This window comes from Phyllobates terribilis, unplaced genomic scaffold (assembly GCF_046119375.1).
Source record: "Phyllobates terribilis strain yellow unplaced genomic scaffold, ASM4611937v1 Scaffold_8__6_contigs__length_399053987, whole genome shotgun sequence".
NCBI classification, from domain to species: domain Eukaryota; kingdom Metazoa; phylum Chordata; class Amphibia; order Anura; family Dendrobatidae; genus Phyllobates; species Phyllobates terribilis.
The window spans coordinates 142,002,000-142,025,554 of NW_027362768.1; the positions used below are offsets into that span (position 1 = coordinate 142,002,000).

At 48.0% G+C, this 23,555-nt stretch overlaps 1 protein-coding gene across 3 annotated transcripts in view; it reads left to right on the forward strand.

Moving 5' to 3' along the window:
- Positions 1 to 23,555, forward strand: part of LOC141156879 (tenascin-R-like) — a 746,139-nt gene that overhangs the window by 415,270 nt on the left and 307,314 nt on the right. For all 3 annotated transcript variants that reach the window (XM_073643379.1, XM_073643380.1, XM_073643378.1), the window contains one exon: positions 11,016 to 11,486. In XM_073643379.1, the coding sequence (XP_073499480.1) occupies positions 11,016 to 11,486 (471 nt within the window). The remainder of the gene's footprint in view (positions 1 to 11,015; positions 11,487 to 23,555) is intronic.

Below are 23,555 nucleotides of genomic sequence, written 5' to 3' on the forward strand. Positions count from 1 at the left end.
CTGCCCACGTCGTACTGTGCTCACCAGGTGAGGGGCTCAGACAACTCCCAGATAACTTTGGAGCACTTCACAGGACCCCCTTTGTGTGTCCTTTGTCTGGCCTTTCTTACCAACACTTCTGTCTGGCTGCCTCGGGCCTCCTCTTGGTAAACTTGGCGCCAGTTTCCCTGACCCTATGTGGTGCCTTCCTAGCGGGTGTAGCGAGGGGCTGCGCCACATAAAATGTCAGAGCCTCCGGTTTCTAGCTGAGGGTCGTTTCCTGCCTCCACTAGTTCGGGGACCGGTCTCCCCCTTTGGCCTGACCCCTCCACGCAGGTGGATTCGGGCGTGCGGTGGCGACTCGCCCGTCCGCACCCCTGGGATCCCTTCATTCCTCGTTCCTGGAGCCTTCTCCGCTCCTCTTCCTTCCTTCTCCCTCTTCCAGGCCTGGGCCTCTGTTACTAGGCCCGCCTCCGGAGCAGAGCTCATGCAGAGCCCCTGCTCCCTGCCACTTCTGCTCAGACTTCTCTGCACTGAACTAAGATGGTGCCCACCTTTTATACTCCCTTCTCAATGCACCCAGGAACTGCTTCCTCCCTGCTCCTGCACTACAGGGTTCCCCTTCCTCAGTGTTCCCTCCCCCCACTCCAGCCAGGGACAGGGACTGTCGTGCGCATCTCAGGGGCATATTGGTCGCCCTGCCCCACGGCAATGTGGTGTAATGCATGCAGGTGTCGGGTCCTGATCCACACTCCATCCTTACCTGAGAGTGAGATATCACACCTCTGGGTGAGGTGCAATACGTCTGTAGCAACCGAGCCCTCAGGGTGCTACAGTTCCATTTATCTTCAGCCTAGGTGACGTATTGCGATACAGGGCCGTGATTTTGGCTATAAAAGGGTCCCCTAGACCCCTACCCCAAGCTTTTTAAGAGAATCATATATGGCGTGCCAGGAGACTCTATGGAATGCTTTCTCAGCATCCAACGAGAGTATCTAATTACAAATTTTTAACTGCATCTAGCCCAGGAAATACTTTGTGCCTAGTAGCAGTGTCTGCTAGTGAGCGGATTATCCCGGCTGTTAAGCAAGCTGCACCACCTGTAGTTTAGACACTTAATTTTTTCAATGGAAATGCTTCGGGACCACGGGATACTTAGTGAAGAGCATCAGGAGGCACCCCAAGGCATAGGGGCTGGGACTGGCAGTAGGATGCCTTGCGGTGGACAGCCGAGCTCGATCCTTATAAAAGCTTTTTAACTGCAGCAGCTTTAGTGGACGCTACTGGAGCTGGAATTACCGCGGCTGCTGGCATGAGACTTGCCCTCCAATAGATCCTTGTAAATGGATTTAAGGTGTATTCATTCAAATTAGAGAGACAATTTAAATTAAAAAGCTTAGAGCTGCCTCCACCACAGGGGGGCTCGCTCGACCCACCAGCGGACAGGCACCAGTATTGGGAGAGGGGGGCTGGCCGTCAGGGTTCACCGCGGCTCTGGCACAAACCCGGCGACACGGAGGTGGCACGGGCAGGAGCGGACTGGCCGTGTCGGCTTCTCACTTTTTGGATTTTAGAAGGGCATGACATGCCTATATCTGTGTCTCCCCCTCCTTTTACTCCTCCACCTCTTTTATTTTCGCATGACTATATGTACTTGTCACTTTTCCATGTGTTAGTTATGTCTTCTGAGCAGTTTGTCAGCTTTTGGACACCTTTGAAGGTGTTTTCTATGTGTTTCTATGTGTTTTTGTTTGCCTGCCATTGGTTTTAACGGTGTTCGAAGGTGTTCGACGAACAGTTCGACGAACAGTTCGGCGAACACACGGGTGTTCGAAGAACCGAACCGAACTCGAACACTACGGGGGTGGCTCAACACTAGTGGCCTACCCTGCGCCAGGATGTGGTAGACTTCGTCACGGCCTGCTCGTCCTGTGCTCGCAATAAGGTTCCCAGACATCTTCCAGCTGGCCGTCTCCTGCCTCTTCTCATACCTGCTGCCCCGTGGCAACACATTGCTATGGACTTTATTACTGATCTCCCTGTTTCTGCCGGTTGCACGGTCATTTGGGTGGTCGCTGACTGCTTTTCTAAAATGGCTCACTTCATTCCTCTGCCTGGTCTCCCGTCTGCATCCGTGCTGGCTAAGGACTTCACCCATCACATCTTTCGTCTCCACGGCCTACCCCTCCACATGGTGTCTGATCGAGGGGTCCAGTTCAATTCACGCTTCTGGAGAGCTACGTGTAAGTTGCTGGATGTCACCCTGGATTTCTCCTCTGCTTACCATCTGCAGTCCAATGGCCAAGTGGAACATATCAACCAGATCCTTACCAGCTTCCTCCGGCACTTTGTCAATGCTCACCATACCGATTGGGTGGAGCTCCTACCATGGGCCGAGTTCTCCTATAACAACCATGAGAGCGAATCTTCTTCCAAGTCCCCGTTATTTGTGGTCTACGGTCAACATCCCCGGATTCCGTTTCCACTTCAGTGGACAACCCTGCTGCTGAGTCTCTGATCAGCGAATTTTCCACTATTTGGGAGGACACTAGATCCGCACTTCTTCAATCCTCCGAGCGGATGAAGAAACATGCTGATAAGAGATGTCTGGATCCGCCTCAATTCCGTCCGGGAGACAAGGTTTGGCTCTCCTCCAAACATGTCCGTCTCAAAATCCCCTCTATAAGTTGGGCCCACGGTTCATCGGCCCATTTGAAGTCCTCAAGCAAATCAACCCAGTAGCCTACAAGTTAAAACTCCCGGCCACCTTACGGATTCCCAACTCCTTCCACATATCTCTCCTCGAGCCAGTTGTGCTTAATTCTTTTTCTGACAATCCAGGTACCTCCCCAGCTCCGGTCTCCGCTGAGGACGTCTATGAGGTAGAGAACATTCTGGCCACCAAGAGGGTAAGAGGTAAAACCTTTTTCTGGTAGATTGGAAGGGCTGTGGCCCTGAGGAGAGAGCTTGGGAACCCAGGGAGAACATCCACACCCAGCTTCTCCTTAGAAAATTTCTTTCTGGCCTAAAACAGGGGGGGCGTAAAGGGGGGGGGTACTGTAGTATCGGCGTCTCTGCCCTCTGACAGGCTGAGACGCCATCCCTCTTACCGCCGCGCTCCCCCCCCGGCGTCCTCCGGCGCTCCTGCTTCTGCCGTGCTCCCTTCCTCTTAAAGGGGCCGCGCGCGCCGTCCTAAGGAGTCCCCGGCCAATGGCCGGAGGACCTCTCATATATAAGGCACCTCCTCCAAAATGGAGGTGCCCGTGCAAGGTTGTAGCTTTGTGTGTTAAACTCTGCTTCAGCCCTCAGGTCCCACTGCTAGCCTGACTACCAGTCCAGCCCGCCAGCCTAACTACCAGTCCAGCCCGCCAGCTTGACTACAAGTCCAGCCCGCCAGCCTGACCACCAGTCCAGCACGCCAGCCTGACTACCAACCCTGTCCGCCAGCTTGTCTACTCTCCAGCCTGACAGTCTGTCTACAGTCCAGTCAGCCAGTCTGTCTATGGGCCCTGCCAGCCTGCTTACTTGGTAGCACCTGCCTGTTACCTGCCATGCCTAACAGCCAGCCTACCTAGAGGCTCCTGCCTGTTACCTGCAGTGCCTACCAGCCAGCCTACCTGGAGGCTGCTGCTTGTCACCTGCCGTGCCTGCCAGCCCGCTTACCTAGAAGAACCTGCCTGTTACCTGACATGCCTACCAGCCAGCCTACCTGGAGGCTCCTGCTTGTTACCTGCCGTGCCTGCCAGCCCGCTTACCTAGAAGCACCTGCCTGTTACCTGCCGTGCCTACCAGCCTGCCTACCTGGAGGCTACTGCTTGTTACCTCCCGTGCCTGCCAGTCCGTCTGCCCGGATCACCCGTCAGCCTGCCTGCCGTGCTCATCTGCTGTACCAGTCAGTCCCTGCCTTCTGACCCGTGGGAGTCACCTGCTCTCATACAAGGTCGGTCCCCAGAGTAGCACCTGGTCCTTCTGCTTGGTCCTTCCCTGGTCACGGAGTCGATTGAGCCACCGTACGACTTTAGTCGGTCCGAGTTGATACCTAGTTATGCCCCTCTGGTCCCTCCTTGCACCACCGCACAGTGGTTCCACCACCCGGATCCGTAACAGAAAGAAGACACATAAGGTCTATGTCATGGCCTGCAACACTCAACACTCAAATAACACGTCTCATTGAATACTTTGTTCTGTACAAAGTTGAATGTGCTGACAACAAAATCACACAAAAATCATCAATGGAAATCAAATTTATTAACCACTGGAGGCCTGGACTTGGAGTCACCCCCAAAATTAAAGTGGAAAAACACACTACAGGCTGATCCAACTTTGATGTAATGTCCTTAAAACAGGTCAAAATGAGGCTCAGTATTGTGTGTGGCCTCCACGTGCCTGTATGACCTCCCTACAATGCCTGGGCATGCTACTGATGAGGATGCGGATGGTCTCCTGTGGGATCTCCTCCCAGACCTCGACTAAAGCATCCGCCAACTCCTGGACAGTCTATGGTGCAACGTGACGTTGGTGGATGGAGCAAGACATGATGTCCCAGATGTGCTCAACCAGATTCAGGTCTGGGGAATGGGCGGGCCAGACCATAGCTTCAATGCCTTCATCTTGCAGGAACTGCTGACACACTCCAGCCACATGAGGTCTGGCATTGTCCTGCATTAGGAGGAACCCAGGGCCAACCGCACCAGCATATGGTCTCATAAGGGGTCTGAGGATCTCATCTCGGTACCTAATGACAGTCAGGCTACCTCTGGCGAACACAAGAAATGCCACCCCACACCATTACTGACCCACTGCCAAACCGGTCATGCTGAAGGATGTTGCAGGCAGCAGATCGCTCTCCATGGCGTCTCCAGACTCTGTCACGTCTGTCACGTGCTCAGTGTGAACCTGCTTTCATCTGTGAAGAGCACAGGGCGCCAGTGGCGACTTTGCCAATCCTGGTGTTCTGTGGCAAATGCCAAGCGTCGTGCACGGTTTTGGGTTGTGAGCACAACCCCCACCTGTGGACGTCGGGCCCTCATACCTCCCTCATGGAGTCGGTTTGTAACCATTTGTGCAGACACATGCACATTTGTGGCCTGCTGGAGGTCATTTTGCAGGGCTCCTCCTGTTCCTCCTTGCACAAAGGCGGAGGTAGCGGTTCTGCTGCTGGGTTGTTGCCCTCCTACGGCCCCTCCACGTCTCCTGGTGTACTGGCCTGTCTACTGATAGCGCCTCCAGCCTCTGGACACTACGCTAACAGACACAGCAAGCCTTCTTGCGACAGCTCGCATTGATGTGCCATCCTGGATGAGCTGCACTACCTGAGCAATTCTGTGGCTTGTAGAGTCCGTCTCATGCTACCACGAGTGTGAAAGCACAACCAACATTCAAAAGTGACCAAAACATCAGCCAGAAAGCATTGGTACTGAGAGGTGGTCTGTGATCCCCACCTGCAGAACTACTCCTTTATTGAGGGTGTCTTGATAATTGCCAATAATTTCCATCTATTGTCTGTTCCATTTGCACAACAGCATGTGAAATTGATTGTCAGTCAGTGTTGCTTCCTAAGTGGACAGTTTGATTTCACTGACGTTTGATCTACTGGGAGTTATAGTCTGTTGTTTAAGTGTTCCCTTTATTTTTTTGAGCAGTGTGTATATATATATATATATATATATATATATATATGTATGTATCAGACTTCTAAAAAGGAGCAAATTTAAGGAAGAATTAGGTGCAAATAAAATACAGGCGAAAAACACCAAAAGCTAGAGAATAAAAGATGTAAATGCAGTAATGATCTTCACTTACAAGTCCTGAGCAGCACAGAGGAGTCGCTCATTAGCAGCTTCTCCACCCTGCGCTGCAGAGCTAGAAGACTTCTCCTCCTTCAGTAATAAGTTACATGAAGAGCTGAAAGCTAAATTTTAGTTATTAAAACCCTGTGCATTGCAAACATTAGTAATCTAAGTTTTTTTACAGCAACACTAGCTGTACTGCCCTAGTGTTGTGCTGGTGCAAGTGGAGGAGGGTCCCACCGCCCTATCAGTACAAACCTGCTAACCACTCTTTCTCCTCCAGACTCAGCAATCAAATGATCGCCAGGTACTGGGAGGGAGCAGGGGCTGCTGGGTCCTAACTGACCTGTATCAGCTCTGCTACAGCCATGGGGCTGAATTTTCCTTTTGCACTGCGATGCGATCCTCGCACGAGAAATACGGCCATCTGTCTGCCCCCTCAGGCTAAGGCCACGGCCCCACTATCAGTATTTGGTCAGTATTCGGTCAGTATTTTTTCTCAGGAGTGGGAGCCAAAACCAGGTGAGGAACAATCAGAGAAAAGGTATAATAGAAGCAAGTCACCAATGCTACATTTATCACCCACTCCAGGGTTTGGCTCCCACTCCTAAGAAAAAATACTGACCGAATGCTGATAGTGGGGTCGTGGCCTAAGACTACATGTGTCGCATGGTAGCAATTCTCCGAAAAGTGAAGCGACGAGAACATCTGTGCAACTTGACTATTGAGCGACTATTTTTGCAGGTAAGTCGCATATATGTCGGGGGCGACTGGCATTGAAGTCTATGGCAAGTGAGTCCCATGCGATCAGTGACAGAAAATCGAACACATTTGGAAACATTTGTGACTCGGTGTCGCAGTCTCAGGATGTCTCAGGTCGCACCATAAAAAAATGTAATTCCCCAATGTTGAAATGTATCATCGTGATGTCAATGTCGCCAGGAGCGTGCATATCGAATACTTGCAGTCACATGACCACCCACTTCCGGAGCTGGCACTGGAGAATCCTTACAGCACGCAGTGAGTGCAAACTTGTAGCTTAAGACCAGACAAACCCTTTAAGGGCATGTGCACAGGAAGTGTTTTTTCAGGTGGAATCTGCCTCGGAAACTACCATAACTGACAAACCAGAAAATCAGAAAGTACTCGAAACAAGGAACATAAGCAATTCAATGTAAAAATGACTCGCGGTGCACATGTTCAGGTTTTTGAGTGTCTTTTTTAACCTCTTCATGTTTCTAAAAACGGTAAGTGGTTAAAAGAAGTGACCCGACCATTTATCTGGTGCTTTGTGCTCGGGTGACGCTCTGTGCTTTGTGCTCGGATGATGCTCTGTGCTTTACAATAAAAGTCAATGGGAAAGCTGAAAGGATTGTTCTGCCATCGTGTTTCTTAAAAACATCCAGAAAAAAACAGTGAAAAAGACATCACAAAAAACATGGGAAAACCCTCCAAAAAAACGCTTGTGTCCAAAAATGACTTGGTGGGTTCACCTGAGTTTAAAAGATAATGGGGCCGATTCATCAAGACTAGCTCATGCTATTACAGTCTTGCTAGGATACAAGGTTCACGCTACTTAATGCACCCCTCCCTGTAGAAATGTAGCCCTCCGCTCCTCCCAAGCTCCGCCCATATCCGCGGAGGTGATTCAAACTGGTATGAAAACACCAAAAGTCGCATCATTTTTGTGCAACCCCATTGCGTGCATATGCGCTCACGGTGGAAGTCATCAATCAAAAATGTGTTCAAATATTGACATGCTCTTCCCAAAGGTGTTCTATATTCTTATTGATGGCCATAATGTGTGAAATAAATGAAAAATAATGAATATAAAAAGCAAGAAATAATAAAAGTTAAAAAAGTACGAATTGCTATTTTAGTCCAGCCCCATCAAAAGAAGCCCTTATGTCCAACATATAAAAAGAATTTCTATAGAAACAAGAATAACAAAAAAAAAAGTTTTTTTTTATTTGTTCCTTGCAGTCATAAAAAAAAAATGAAGAAATGTGAAAAATAGACATGCATTTTCTTTTTCAAATAGGCATGCATTTTCTTTTTCTTCCTTTACAATAGCAGGGTAAAAGAAGGGAAATCAACATAAAAATTAGTATTTTAATGTAAATAGGTCCAAACTGTGCTGATTATCTTTTTAAAAGGAAGAAATTCAATTAAATGCAAATCCAAGGTGCCTTTTTATGCTCTTATGTCTCTCTGGACCCCAGAGTACAGGGTGGGCCATTTATATGGATACACCTAAATAAAATGGGAATGGTTGGTAATATCAACTTCCTGTTTGTGGCGTATAATAAACGTAAGGTTTTAAAAAATGATACTGAGCTGTCACACCTTGCAGCTTCCTACCTGGTTGGTCCTCTAGTCCTCTTCAAGGTGCCTCAGGTCCTCTTCCATCTAGTAGTCTTCAGCATCTACGGCACTGACTAGGCGAATACATGTCATGATGTCTCATGAACCCCAAGCCTAGTCACTTCACAGTGGTCATCAGCACCTACATCACTGATTAGCCATCAAAAATGTCATGACATACGCTAATCTGCTTGAAGAACAATTCTGAAGACGGAGGGGACCAATGGCACCTAGAACAGGAGGACTAGACAAAGAGGTATTATGTTATATATTTTATTTTTAACCTCTTCTCCTCAGCCCTTTTGAATCCAATCAAATTTCCACTATTTTGCTGGATTTGTCCAAAATTTGAGCAAATATGAATTTTTATAATCAATTTTAAGCAAATTCAACTTCCCTTGGATTGATTCACTCATCTTTACCTTTCGTATTCAGAAATTTTCTAAGCTCTTTATAATGGGGACCACCGGTAGCCAGAATTTTGGTATTCACTATAGCTGTTTGAAGGAATGGATAAACTTTGGTTTTGGGCACTGGTTGCACCCCTTACACTACAAATTTGCAGCAAAAAAAGCTGAGACGATACAGCATTTTTGCACTTTTGTAAAAGTACGCATCATAGCTAGAATGTAAACTGAGGCTTTACTTCATCGATATGTGACTCTACAGCCATTTCAGAACTACAAATCCCAGCAGGCTGACAGATTGCAGCTGGAGAGCAATAGTTAAAAGACAACTCCCCTGCTTTATATGGATGCACCGCTTGCAATAAGTACCAAATTCCCAACTCCACTAGTTCCTGGCCTCCATCAAATAGGAGGTGAGACAACTCTTGGTACTTGGAGAACATCCAGTAACCTCTGCAATCATAGATACATTTCTTGAGATTCAGGAAGATAGAGGTAGAACAATGGGTCAAATTCAGCTCCTAGAGACAAGTTGCAAGAGGAAAGGGAGATGGTGATGGAAGCAATGTACAGGTTGGAGACTACATTTACATAAAGACAGCAACAAATGTATAAAAATGCTTCGAAAACACCCTGGGGAGCAATCGAAGGTAACAGAGTGAGGAAATATCGCACTGTCGGCTAATTAATACTTATCTGAGAAATGAAGCCTTTGCAATCTCATTACACATCAGTCTGTGTTGCCCTAGAAGAAGGTTGGCAGGTCGATGCCATGGTCAGTGGGAAAAATGGATTGTTAAGTAGCGGAGGAAGTAACAGTCGGATGTATTGATGAACATCCCAGGCAGAGAGAAGAAGCATCACAAACACAGGAGAATCAATGCCGAAGGTGATGAAAGGGCAAACACAGAGAAATGATGGGATGGGATTTCTTTGATTAGGATGTCATAGATGTTTGAAATGAACAGGCATAACCGGCAATTACTGTAATATTCTCCAGGCCAAACGGTAATTTGCACAGAAGCAGGAGATAGCCGGCTTTTGATATAACACTATAATAATATATCCAGTATATATGCATTGATGACTTCTATATATTATCAAACAGCTAATTATCTCTATTACATCATTATACGAAATGCAGCATTATGTTGCACAAATATAATTTATGCATTGATACTCACCCAAACTGGCATAGTTGATCCCCATTGTGTGATCTTATCTGGGGATGTGTCCTAAGGTTAAAGGGTTATCCCATAAATTGATGGTTTCTGGCTGATTTTGAGAATGGGGGACCCATATTCCCCTGTGTGAATGGAATAATAGTGAGCATGTGCGACAGTCAATGCTGCAGTGTTTGAATGTGCTCAATACTGTTCCACTTTGATACCATTGTTTCTCATATGTAGAATCGAATCTCAGCCCCTCTATATACAGCCTCATCCTGCAATACATCATACCTCGCAGTCCTTTTATCTACAGCCTCATTATGCAGTTCATCACTCCTCTCAGTCCTTCCATACACAGCCCCTTACTCAAGAACATCACTCTTCTCAAATCCTCTATATACATCCCTTTCCTGCAACACATCATTCCTCTCAGCCTCCTGTATATACAGCCCCATCCTAAAGAACATCACTCCTCTCAACCCCTCTATATACAGTACCATCATAAGGTACATAACTCTTCTCAGTAATTCCTTATACAATCCATCCTACAGTATATCACTTTTCTTCTATTATATACAGCTGCATTCAGCAGTGCATTGCTGCTAACAACAACTGTATATACAGCACCATCCTGCAGTACATCCCTACTCTCCTCTATATACAACCCCATCGCTTATCTATATAGCCCCATCCTTCAGTACATCACCCCTCTCCTCTATATACAGCCAGATTCTGAAGTACATTACTCCTATTCTTTGTATAAAGCCCTATCCTGAAAACCATCCCTCCTCTCATTGCCTCTTAATAGAGCCCCATCCTACAGTGCATCACCCCTCTCCTCTATATACAGCCAGATTCTGCAGTACATTACTTGTCTGCTTTATATACAACCCCTTCCCACAAAACATTACTCCTCTCAACCATTTCTATATACAGCCCCATCCCTCAAAACATCACTCCTCCTATCCTCTCTATATACAGCCTCATCATTTCTATCAACCCTTTTAAGCTATTTGATGGTGATAACTTTACAGGACTTCTCCAAAAAGACATATTAAAAAAACATGGGATCGGGAAAACAACCCAAGGGTCATGGAAATAGGGTAAGGATGTAAAGAAATATCAAGTCCTTCTGTCCTGAGAGCTAGAATCCAGCACTATAATGGTGAAGAAGGTAATTTGATCTTTGCTATAGGGCCCTTTCTGTTCTCTGTATTCCATTATATAGTGCATTATGTTAATTTAGTCTGGTTGTATATTTTTGTGACATTGTAATTAATGAGGATAATTCTTTTCCATTTCTACAGGTCTTACAGAATTTGCACCTCCTTGCAGCGGACATGGAAACTTTAGTCTGGACTCTTGCGTATGCAGCCAAGGCTGGGGAGGCGAAGACTGTTCAGAACCCTTGTGCCCCCTAGGCTGCTCTGGAAAAGGTACCTGTATCGAGGGCATCTGTGTATGTGAGCCAGACTACACAGGGGAGTGGTGCACAGATCTGTTATGCCCTGAAGAATGCAGTCCACATGGGCACTGTCAAGATGGACAATGTGTCTGCCAAGAACCATACACCGGTATCGGCTGTGCAGAGCTCCGCTGCCCAGGTGACTGTTTAGGAAAAGGACGTTGTGCCAATGGAACCTGCGTATGCCAAGATGGTTATGCCGGAGAGGACTGCGGGCGCATGTGGTGTGTGAATGCCTGCAGTGGGCGAGGGCAATGCCAGGATGGTGTCTGTGAATGCGAGGAGGGGTACAGTGGGCAGGACTGTTCTGAAGGTAAGGAAAAAGTAATAATTTTAAGATCATGACCTGCCTGAGGAAAGTTTGTTATATAAAGTAAAGTCCCAAAAGTATCAACACGCAACAGAAGAAATATCATTCATTGCTCATATTCACCAGACTTGTTAAAGGAGTTGTCCTTGACTGACATATGGATGACTGATGACCTATCCTTGGGATAGGTTATCAATATCAGATCATTTGGTGTACGGCACCCCCACAGATCAGCTGTTATTAGGTTTCATGGATGTACACATTGCAAAGAGCATTTGAAGTGAATGGGAACCGAGCTGCAGTACCTGAGAATCACGACTACATAGTATAGAGAGTTGTTCTGTTCCATCTCTTACAGTGTATACTTCTAGTGGTCAGTGGACCTGGTAACATGATCGATGGAGGTGCCGAACATCTAATGATCTTATATAAATGACTAGTGATGAGCGAGTATGTTTGGTTAACCCTTTCGGCGAGTATGCTCAGGCGAGTACCAAATGCCCGAGCATACTCTCCGAGAGGGTTAACCGAACATACTCGCTTATCACTATAAATGACCTATCCTATCCTGTCATGACTATATTAGTCCAGGACAACCTTTTTAGAGATTTTTGTGATGTGCATGACACCTGTCAAATACATATTTGACAAATAGGTAGCCCAGTACTTTTATACTGGTTACAAACTGGAAAGAACTAATGGTCAAACTAATTTCCATGTCCTTAAAGCAAATCTCTGCTTTGTAATAGCTTGCTATTTAAAGTTTTAAAATTCTGTGCTGATAAATTTTGTCATATATTTTTATAGATGGGCTTTATTTTTCTTATCCATGGCTTCCAATCATCAGCATCTAAAGAAAGACATCCTGACTTCCTTCAGCCGCCACTAGTGGGAGTGTGGGACGTTACTGCCCACTTTCTTGTAGAGTTACATGTATGCAGCTAATGTAGTACAATAGCTCCTAAGCTCCCTCTAGTGGTAACACTACTGGCTCCCAAATGTCTTTTTCAGCTGGATGTGAATGCCAGGCATATTATACAGCCCCTAATGCTGGTTCTGTAAGCAGCATAGTTTGATGTGTTGGCATACATTAGTTTACCCCTTTTTGGGCAATTTATAACATATGGTAGACAAGGGGGAGACCCTCAATGAAAAAAACAAGACTTGAGTCTGTGGTTTATTGGTCAGTTTATTATGAAATGTTTGTCTTATTTAGTTTTATATTTGATACGGAAGATTTTGTTTTTCTAAACTTAACCCCTTCGCAACCCTAGGATTTTCCGTGTTTGCATTTTCGTTTTTTGCTCCCCTTGTTCCCAGAGACATATCGTTTTTATTTTTTGGTCAATATGGCCGTAGGAGGGCTTATTTTTTGCGGGATGAGTTGTACTTTTGAACGACATTACTGGTTTTACCATATCATGTACAGGAAAACAGGAGAAAAATTCCAAGTGCGGTGAAATTGCAAAAAAAGTGCAATACCACAGATGTTTCTTTTTCGTTTTTTTTACCACATTCACTGAATGCTAAAGCTGACCTGCCATTATTATTCTCCAGGTGATTACGAGTTCGTAGACACCAAACATGTATAAGTTCTTTTTTATTTAAGTGGTGAAAAAAAATCCAAAGTTTGCTAAAAAAAATGGCACTATTTTCCAAGACCTGTAGCGTCTCCATTTTTCATGATCTGGGGCCGGGTGAGGGCTTAATTTTTGCGCGCCAAGCTTAAGTTTTTATTGATACCATTTAAGGATAGATCCGATGTTTTTATCGCCCGTTATTGCATTTTATTGCAATGTTGCGGCAACCAAAAAACGTAATTCTGGCGTTTAGAATTTTTTTTCTCGTTACGCCGTTTACCGATCAGATTAATTATTTTTTTATATTGATAGATCGGGCGATTCTGAACGCGGCGATACCAAATATGTGTATATGTTTTTATTTATTATTTTATTTTGAATGGGGCGAAAGGCGAGTGATTTAAACTTTTATATTTTTAAATATTTTTAAAAACATTTGTTTTTCACGTTTTGCATGCTTCTATAGTCTCCATAGGAGACTAGAAGCAGCACTTGTCTGTTCGCTTCTGCTACATAGAGGTGATGAGCAGATCACCTCTATGTAGCAGAAATGCTCCTGTGCTATGAGTGCCGACCACTAGGTGGCGCTCATAGCGATCAGCACATGACAACCACTGGGGTCTGCTGCAGGCCCAGGGTTGTCATGCTCACCCATCAGTGACCCGCGATCACGTGACGGGGTCACCGATGGACGGGGTAAGTGACTCGCTTCCGGCGCGGCAATGTTAAATGCCGCTGTCAGAGATTGACAGCAGCATTTAACATGTTAACAGCCACGAGTGGATCACGATTCCACCCGTGGCTATTGCGGGTACATGTCAGCTGTAATAATCAGCTGACATGTGCTCGGTTCAGTGCGGGCTCAGCGCCGGAGCCAGCACTGAACAGGGGGTGACAGCCTGGTGCGTACTAATACGCCACAGGCTGTAAAGTGGTTAAAGAGGACTTTTAACCAAATGTTTCATGTTAAACATAACACACAATATAATATAAGCTGCAGAACAGAATAAAATTGTTTTTTTTCCTCTCCAAAATGGAGATATGAGCAATCAAAGTATTTGGCTTTTAATGTGCTAATTTTTCTTAAATATAAGTGGGTTATCAGATAATTTTCATTAAGGGTGTGTACTTCTTCTCCCTGTATAATGGTGAACAATTCTAAGCAGGCTGCAATATTCAGGGGAAGAAGAACACGCCTCCACCATAGCTTAGAGCAGTTTAACATGAAAAATTTCGTGATAGGTCGTCTTTAAGATAATAATTAAAATAATGATGCCTTCCCCTTTTTTAAGCGTTAATATTTTTTATTAGGGGGCTGCATGCTGATTTATTTATTTTATCTTTTTCTAATTATTATGGAAAGTATAAAACAGAAATACAAGAGTTAGAATAACTGAGAGACAATTAATATTCCTCATAAATGAGTGTAAGAGAATTTTGAGATTTCTGCCAAATATCTGCCACGCTATTATACTGTTCTAAACTCATTTTAATCAACATAAGTAAAAATAAAAACTGTTAATCAATGAAAATGTTGCCAAAGGTAACAGAATTTTACAGAGTTCACGTGCAAAATGTGAATTATTATTCCAATCTGACAACTTTTCAATAACCGCAGAACAAAGATGTTTATATTCTATATTCGATGTGTCACTGGTGCAAACACATTTCCATTTAGTTTTAAAGGCTCAAAACAACTTCTGAAAGACCTAGCGGGGGGTTGTGGAGCTGAAAGAAAAGCACCTGCAGTCCTAGAACATGCTCATACGGAGAGACCCAATTCATTCAGGCGACGTTATCCAACTCGCAGCAAACTGGAAGATTTTTTAACACCTGCGCAATAAACCGATACTTGATGTATTTTCTCTATAGAGCTGAAAAGCAATCAAAACAGTCGCCCCATAGGGCAGCTGCATCCAAAGAAGAATGCAACAAAAGGGTATTACAAAGGAAGCGTTTGCTGGCAACATAGTGTAAAAAGGATGGTGAATGAAGACCATATTCATGACACTTTTACTCCACTAAAACTGCTAGATGAAAGTTTTCCTGTATTTTTTGCTTGGTCGTGAATATTTTAGGTACAACCATTGTTTAGTAGCCTACACCATATTCCTCATTATTAGATTTCATAACTTATAGAGCACTTGACTTTAATTGCTCATTAGCTAGTATAAAGATTTCTTCTGGGTTTGATATATCCCATTGGAGTGAGACCAGTTAAAAAAAAAATTGTGATACTCTATTGGGAGATATTTATGCTAGATGTGACAATTAGTGACCACCCAGTGGTTATGATGTGTTTTGCAGGCAAAGAAGGGTTTTGCTGGAATGTCACAATAATATATTGATTTGTATTGTGAGAAATTGTGAGAATTTGCAGAAAGGTAATAGTGGACACATCTATAACAGTACATCCAGCTGGAACTCTTTCAAGCACAGTAACCTCAGCGCTGACATAATTAATTCCGGAATATCTACAAAATGTCTAGATTTCAGTGTGCAGCTGCATATGATTTAAAAATTAGTTAAACTGACACAAATGAATAAATCTATGTGTACATTATTATGATACCACATTGTGATAATGGGAATAATCCATTAAAGGGAATCTGACTCCAGTTTGTGAGTCTTTTAACAAATGCCACCACCTTTATCTGCTCCTGTTCTGTATTCCACAAACGTGTCTATCATCTCCAGTCTCCCCCTGTATGCCCCCAAAAATATCAATTTAATTGCTTCCATGCTCCCACCTCTGATAATAAGTGTATTCTGCATTCTTTGCTTCTGTGCCCTCTCTGTTCCTGCACAGTCCCCAGCCTATGACTGATTTTTATATTTTGCCATCTACATCAGTATAACTGTCTGTGTGTTTGTAGACCTTTCATAACTGGTTTCCAGCAGAGCTCAACACTCCTGCCCTCCTCCACAATGGAGCTTGTAGTTATTAGCCATTGCAGTGCTGACATAATCAGCGCTCAGTTGTGTTTGATGCCTGCTGCTGACAGATCATTGTATTTGAAATTGCAAATGCTGCTCTGCTGATGCATATAGCAGAAGATAATCCTCTGCCATATGTATCAACAGAACAGCATTTGCAATTTCACATTAGTGTCAGTAGAAGGCAGAAAAGCTAGCTCAGCTCTGCAATGCTTAATTATTACAAGCATCATTGTGGAGTAGGGCAGGAAAGTTGAGCCCTGCTAGATACCAGCTTACACAAGCTGGTTTCTAAAAACGCACTGCCAGCTATACTGATGTATTGTAAATACCAGAGGATATAATTGGTTATCCAGGGTATTGGATAGACTTGAAGGGATGCACAGAGGGACAGATAGACATGCAAAAATACAAAGGTACAATAAAAACACATTATGTTGGTTTTAGTCTATATATAAACAAAAAGTAATAATTTACTCTGCTTTGTGAAAAAAATGTAATTATGGGAATAACCCTTTAACGAATACATTGTTTTGAATCAGTTATATATGTACTAATCATGCTTTTTGCAGGGTGCTACACATCCGCATCCTATTGATTTGAATAGGAGTCGGATGTGGAGTACCAAGCCCTGGCCACTATAAGTAGACGGAGCAGCTCGGCAAGCAGGTACTGATCGTGGGGGTGCCGGGTGTCGGACCCCGGCCGATCAGGCATTGATGACCTATAACCTATGCTAAGGATAGGTCATCAGTGTAAAAGTAGTGGACAACCTCTTTAAGCACTCTCATCAAGGTTCCCCACTGCAAATTGCAGCAGATCGCTGGTGGCATCAGGACAACCTGGGATTGACCTTCAAAAGTAAAAAAATCCTTTAAAGATTGGTTGTAGAAGTAAAGGACACATTTAAACTCTATCCTGCTCCATGATGGACTATTACATCATAGTATGTCATTCCCACGAGATGATGGAATGTGTAACAGGTCTGGGAGGCGGAACCTCTGAGCAACTATACAAGGGGGCGGTCCTTGTAAGGAAGCGGGTGGCTCCCAGGGAAGACGGGCAGGTAGTCACGGCAAGTGACAGGGACAGTCTCTGGGTAGAAGGGCAGGTAGTCACGGCAAGTGACAGGGACAGTCTCTGGGTAGAAGGGCAGGTAGTCACAGCAAGTGACAGGGACAGTCTCTGGGTAGACTAGCAGACAGGTAGCAGGTGGACGCTCCCAGGTGAGCGGGCAAGAGTCTCTGGACGGGCAGGTGGTCACAGCAAGTGACAGCAGAGCCTCCAGGTAGGCTAGCAGGCAGGTAGCGGGTGAGCACTCCCAGGTGAGCGGGCAAGAGTCTCTGGACAGGCAGGTGGTCACGGCAAGTGACGGCAGAGCCTCCAGGTAGGCTAGCAGGCAGGAAGCAGGTGTGCGCTCCCAGGTGAGCGGGCAAGAGTCTCTGGACTGGCAGGTGGTCACGGCAAGTGACGGCAGAGCCTCCAGGTAGGCTAGCAGGCAGGTAGCAGGTGAACGCTCCCAGGTGAGTGGGCAAGAGTCTCTGGACTGGCAGGTGGTCACGGCAAGTGACGGCAGAGTCTCCAGGTAGGCTAGCAGGCAGGTAGCAGGTGAGCGCTCCCAGGTGAGCGGGCAGGCTGGTCCATAGACAGACTGACAGGTGTCGGAAGGCAGACCGTCGGACCGCAGGCTAGCAAGCAGGTAAGCGGATATCAGGCAGGTATCAAGCAGGAATCTGGCAGGTGACTGGCAGGTAACTGGTAACGGGACCTGAGGGCTGAAGCAGAGTGAAGGCTTTGCAACAACATTGCTCGGGCACCTCCATTTTGGAGGAGGTGCCTTATATATGGTGAGGTCCTCCGGCCATTGGCCGGGGACTCCTTAGGACGGCGCGCGCGGCCCCTTTAGGAGAGGGGGAGCGCGCGCCCTAAGCACAGTGGCCGGGAAGCAGCGCGCGCTGCCAGCAGAGCGGGAGGAGGACGCCGGGCACGGAGAGGTGAGGGGAACAGCGTCCCTGCCTAGCAGGAGGCAGGGACGCCGACGCTACAGTACCCCCCCTTTAGGCCCCCCCTTTTTTAGGCCAGACAGAAATTTATCAAGGATGAGAGGGGCATGGATGTTCTCCCGGGGCTCCCACGTTCTCTCCTCAGGACCAAACCCCTTCCAATCTACCAGAAAAAAGGTTTTTCCTCTTACCCTTTTGGTGGCCAGAATGTTCTCTACCTCAAACTCGTTTTCAGCGGAAACCGGAGCAGGAGGCGTACCTGTAGACTTGGAAAAAGAGTTAAGTACCACGGGTTTGAGGAGAGATACATGGAAGGAGTTAGGGATCCGCAAGTTGGCCGGGAGTTTCAATTTATAGGCCACTGGGTTGATTTGTTTGATAACTTCTAGTGGGCCGATGAACCGAGGCCCTAACTTGTAAGAAGGAATCTTGAGCCGGACATACTTGGACGAGAGCCAGACTTTATCTCCAGGACGGAATTGTGGAGGATCCAGGCGTTTTTTGTCAGCGTGTTTTTTCATCCGCTTGGACGACTGAAGGAGTGCGGATCGGGTACTCTCCCAAATGGAGGAAAATTTGCTAACGAGAGATTCCGCAGCCGGATTGTCCACCGAGGTGGAGACGGGAAATGGGATCCGAGGATGCTGACCGAAGACTACAAAAAACGGGGATTTGGAGGAAGATTCGCTCTCGTGATTATTGTAAGAGAATTCGGCCCATGGCAGAAGATCCACCCAGTCAGAATGATGGGCATTAACGAAGTGCCGGAGGTAACTGGTCAGGATCTGATTGATCCGCTCCACTTGACCATTGGACTGTGGGTGGTATGCGGAGGAGAAGTCCAGGGTGACGTCTAGCAGCTTACATGTGGCTCTCCAGAAGTGTGAGGTGAACTGAACCCCACGATCCGACACAATGTGGAGGGGCAGGCCATGGAGACGGAAGATGTGGCAGATAAAGTCTTTAGCCAGCTCGGGTGCAGACGGGAGGCCTGGCAGGGGAATGAAATGAGCCATTTTGGAAAAGCGGTCAGCGACCACCCAAATGACCGTACAACCGGCAGAGACAGGGAGATCTGTTATGAAGTCCATAGCTATATGCTGCCAGGGGGCAGCAGGTACCGGAAGAGGAAGGAGGCGACCGGCTGGCAGGTGTCTCGGAACCTTGTTGCGGGCGCAGGACACACAGTCAGAAACAAAGTCTATTACGTCCTTGTGCAGGGTAGGCCACCAGTAGTGCCGGGTGATAAGCTGGAGGGTCTTTTTCTGACCGGCATGGCCAGCAAGCTTAGACGAGTGACCCCAGTGTAGGATCTTCTCCCGATCAGGTACCGTTATGAACGTCTTACCGGGAGGGAGACGATTTAGACTCACGGGGGCCACCTGCATTACTCTGGCGGGATCGATGATGTGTTTAGGTTCCTCCTCAAGATCAGACACCAGGAAGGATCGGGACAAGGCGTCAGCTTTGATGTTTTTGTCAGCCGGGCGAAAATGAAGAACAAAATCAAAGCGAGCAAAAAACAAGGACCACCGGGCTTGGCGCGGGTTAAGTCTCTGGGCACTCTGGAGGTAAGCCAAGTTCTTGTGGTCTGTGTAAATTATTACCGGGTGAAGAGCCCCCTCGAGCAGGTAATGCCACTCCTCCAATGCCAGCTTAATGGCCAATAACTCTCGGTCTCCTATAGAATAGTTGCGCTCGGAAGAGGAGAAGAGTTTGGAGAAGAAGCCGCAAGTTACCATTCTCCCGGAAGACGATTTTTGGGTAAGTACCGCTCCGGCTCCAGAGGAGGAGGCGTCAACTTCCAGGAAGAATTGCTTGTTGCCGTCCGGGCGATGCAGCACCGGGGCGGAAGAGAAAGCCTGTTTTAAGGAAAGAAAGGCTTCCTCAGCTTCGGGCGGCCATTCTCTGGGATTAGTGCCCTTACGGGTGAGCGCAGAGATTGGGGCAGTCCGGGAAGAGAAGTGCGGTATGAAGAGGCGGTAGTAGTTGGCGAAGCCCAGGAACCGCTGAATAGCCTTCAACCCCTCTGGTCGAGGCCACTTCTCGATGGCAGACAGTTTCTCAGGATCCATTCGTAGGCCGGTCTGAGAAATTATGTAGCCCAAAAACGGAAGCAAGGTCTGCTCAAAGAGGCACTTCTCATATTTAGCGTAGAGGTGGTTCTGCCTGAGTCTGAGCAGAACCTGACGAACATCCCTCCGGTGTGTGGGGAGATCCGGAGAGAAGACCAAGATGTCGTCCAGGTACACCACTACGCAGGAGTAGAGAAGGTCCCGGAAGATGTCATTGACCAACTCTTGAAAGACGGCGGGAGCGTTACAGAGACCGAAGGGCATTACCAGCTATTCATAGTGGCCGTCCCAGGTGTTGAATGCCGTCTTCCATTCATCCCCCTGACGGATACGGACCAGGTTATACGCCCCACGGAGGTCCAGCTTGGTGAAGATTCTAGCCCCCCTCAGACGGTCAAATAATTCCGGAATGAGCGGAAGGGGGTATTTATTCTTCACCGTCATCTAGTTAAGGCCTCTATAGTCTATACAGGGACGGAGTGAGCCGTCCTTCTTTTTGACGAAGAAGAAGCCTGCTCCCGCCGGGGAAGTAGATTTCCGGATGAATCCCCGGGCCAGATTCTCCTCAATATATTCTGACATGGATCGGGTCTCAGCAGCGGACAAAGGGTAAATGCGCCCACGGGGAGGAGTAGCGCCGGGCATCAGGTCGATTGGGCAGTCGTATGGTCTATGAGGGGGTAATGTCTCTGCCTCCTTTTTATTAAAGACGTCCGCATACGACCAATAAGGAGCCGGAAGACCAGGTAGATTGGCTGGAGTAGGAGAAGGACGGACAGGATGGACGGGAACTAAACAAGTCTTATGGCAGTCCTGTCCCCAGCGAAGGACTTCTCCGGTCTGCCAATCAAGCACGGGCGCATGTCTCTGAAGCCAAGGTAGGCCTAGTAAGAGGGCGTGAGAGAGTCCAGGCAGAACATGAAAGAAGATGCTCTCAGAGTGCAGCATTCCCACCTGCAGGGTTATGGATTCGGTGATGAGTTGGATGGGATGTGGTAAGAGGCCCCCATCCACGGCAGCGACAGATAAGGGTACAGCTAGAGGTTTGGTGGAAATGCGGTATTTCTCTACCAGAGACTGAGAAATGAGATTTCCGGCAGCTCCAGAGTCAAGTTGGGCTAGTTCAAAATAACGGTTCTCCCCGCAGATGATAGAGACCGACAGCAACAGAGATGGAGAGGGTTTACTCTTGTCTAGGACGACCTCTCTGAGCGATCCTAGACACAGGCGTTTCCCGACCTCTCCGGGCAGGAACGGATCCGGTGCTCCTTACTGCCACAGTAGAAGCAGCTCCCCTCAGCACGGCGTAACTCTTGACGGGTTTTGACCATCTTGGTCTGGTCGACCTGCATAGGCTCGGGTGAGTGCGCCTGGGGAGTAGCGGGAGAAGTGACAGGTTTCTGAAAGGTAGAGGCTAGACGTGGAAACCTCCTCTCACGGGTGACCTCTTTGGCGCGTTTCTGGAACCGGATGTCAATCCGGGTGGCAAGAGTTATTAAATCGTCGAGAGTGGTAGGTATGTCCCGACCAGCGAGTTCATCTTTAATACGGCCGGACAGACCCTCCCAAAAGACAGACACCAGGGCGTCGTTATCCCAGGCCAGCTCCGAAGCAAGGGTACGGAACCGTATGGCATATTGGCCCACGGTGAGATTTCCTTGATGGAGGCGTAGCAGAGATGATGCGGATGAGGTCTTCCATCCGGGTTCGTCGAAGACTTTCCGGAAAGCCGTGAGAAAGGCTGGCAGGTTGGACACCAGGGGGTCTCCTCTCTCCCATAGAGGATTTAGCCAAGCCAGTGCCTCCCCCGTGAGATGGGACATGATGAAGGCTACTTTGGCCCGGTCGGAGATAAACTGGTGGGACAGGAGTTCAAAGTGCAGGGTGCACTGGTTTATGAAGCCCCGAGCTTGAGCGGGGTCGCCTCCGAAGCGTGGAGGTGCAGAAAGCCGGGGTCCGGGGCAGGATGCCATGGTATTGGTGGACAGCGGCGCTGCCGGGCTGCGAGTCATGACACTAGCGGTGGTTGCTGGTGGAGCAGTCAGAGTGTCCAGGCGAGAGTTGACATTCCGCAGATGACTCAGGATGGACTCCTGTTGGGACCTCTGACGGGACAGTTCATGACATAGGTCCGAGAGCGAGGGAGCTTGGGTGCCACCGGGTTCCATGGCCCGAGCAAACTGTAACGGGTCTGGGAGGAGGAACCTCTGAGCAACTATATAAGGGGGCGGTCCTTGTAAGGAAGCGGGTGGCTCCCAGGGAAGACGGGCAGGTAGTCACGGCAAGTGACAGGGACAGTCACTGGGTAGAAGGGCAGGTAATCACGGCAAGTGACAGGGACAGTCTCTGGGTAGAAGGGCAGGTAGTCACAGCCAGTGACAGGGACAGTCTCTGGGTAGACTAGCAGACAGGTAGCAGGTGGACGTTCCCAGGTGAGCGGGCAAGAGTCTCTGGACGGGCAGGTGGTCACAGCAAGTGACGGCAGAGCCTCCAGGTAGGCTAGCAGGCAGGAAGCAGGTGTGCGCTACCAGGTGAGCGGGCAAGAGTCTCTGGACTGGCAGGTGGTCACGGCAAGTGACGGCAGAGCCTCCAGGTAGGCTAGCAGGCAGGTAGCGGGTGAGCGCTCCCAGGTGAGCGGGCAAGAGTCTCTGGACAGGCAGGTGGTCACGGCAAGTGACGGCAGAGCCTCCAGGTAGGCTAGCAGGCAGGAAGCAGGTGTGCGCTCCCAGGTGAGCGGGCAAGAGTCTCTGGACTGGCAGGTGGTCACGGCAAGTGACGGCAGAGCCTCCAGGTAGGCTAGCAGGCAGGTAGCAGGTGAGCGCTCCCAGGTGAGCGGGCAAGAGTCTCTGGACTGGCAGGTGGTCACGGCAAGTGACGGCAGAGCCTCCAGGTAGGCTAGCAGGCAGGTAGCAGGTGAGCGCTCCCAGGTGAGCTGGCAGGCTGGTCCATAGACAGACTGACAGGTGTCGGAAGGCAGACCGTCGGACCGCAGGCTAGCAAGCAGGTAAGCGGATATCAGGCAGGTATCAAGCAGGAATCTGGCAGGTGACTGGCAGGTAACTGGTAACGGGACCTGAGGGCTGAAGCAGAGTGAAGGCTTTGCAACAACATTGCTCGGGCACCTCCATTTTGGAGGAGGTGCCTTATATATGGTGAGGTCCTCCGGCCATTGGACGGGGACTCCTTAGGACGGCGCGCGCAGCCCCTTTAAGAGAGGGGGAGCGCGCGCGCGCCCTAAGCACAGTGGCCGGGAAGCAGCGCGCGCTGCCAGCAGAGCGGGAGGAGGACGCCGGGCACGGAGCGGAGAGGTGAGGGGAACAGCGTCCCTGCCTAGCAGGAGGCAGGGTCGCCGACGCTACAGAATGTGTCCATGCAATCACTGTAGGACATTTTTAATGGCCAAGATAACTGTGATCCTAGTTTTTTACCCTTGTGTGATCCTTTAACTGGTTTATGGGATACAGTCTATTTGTTGTG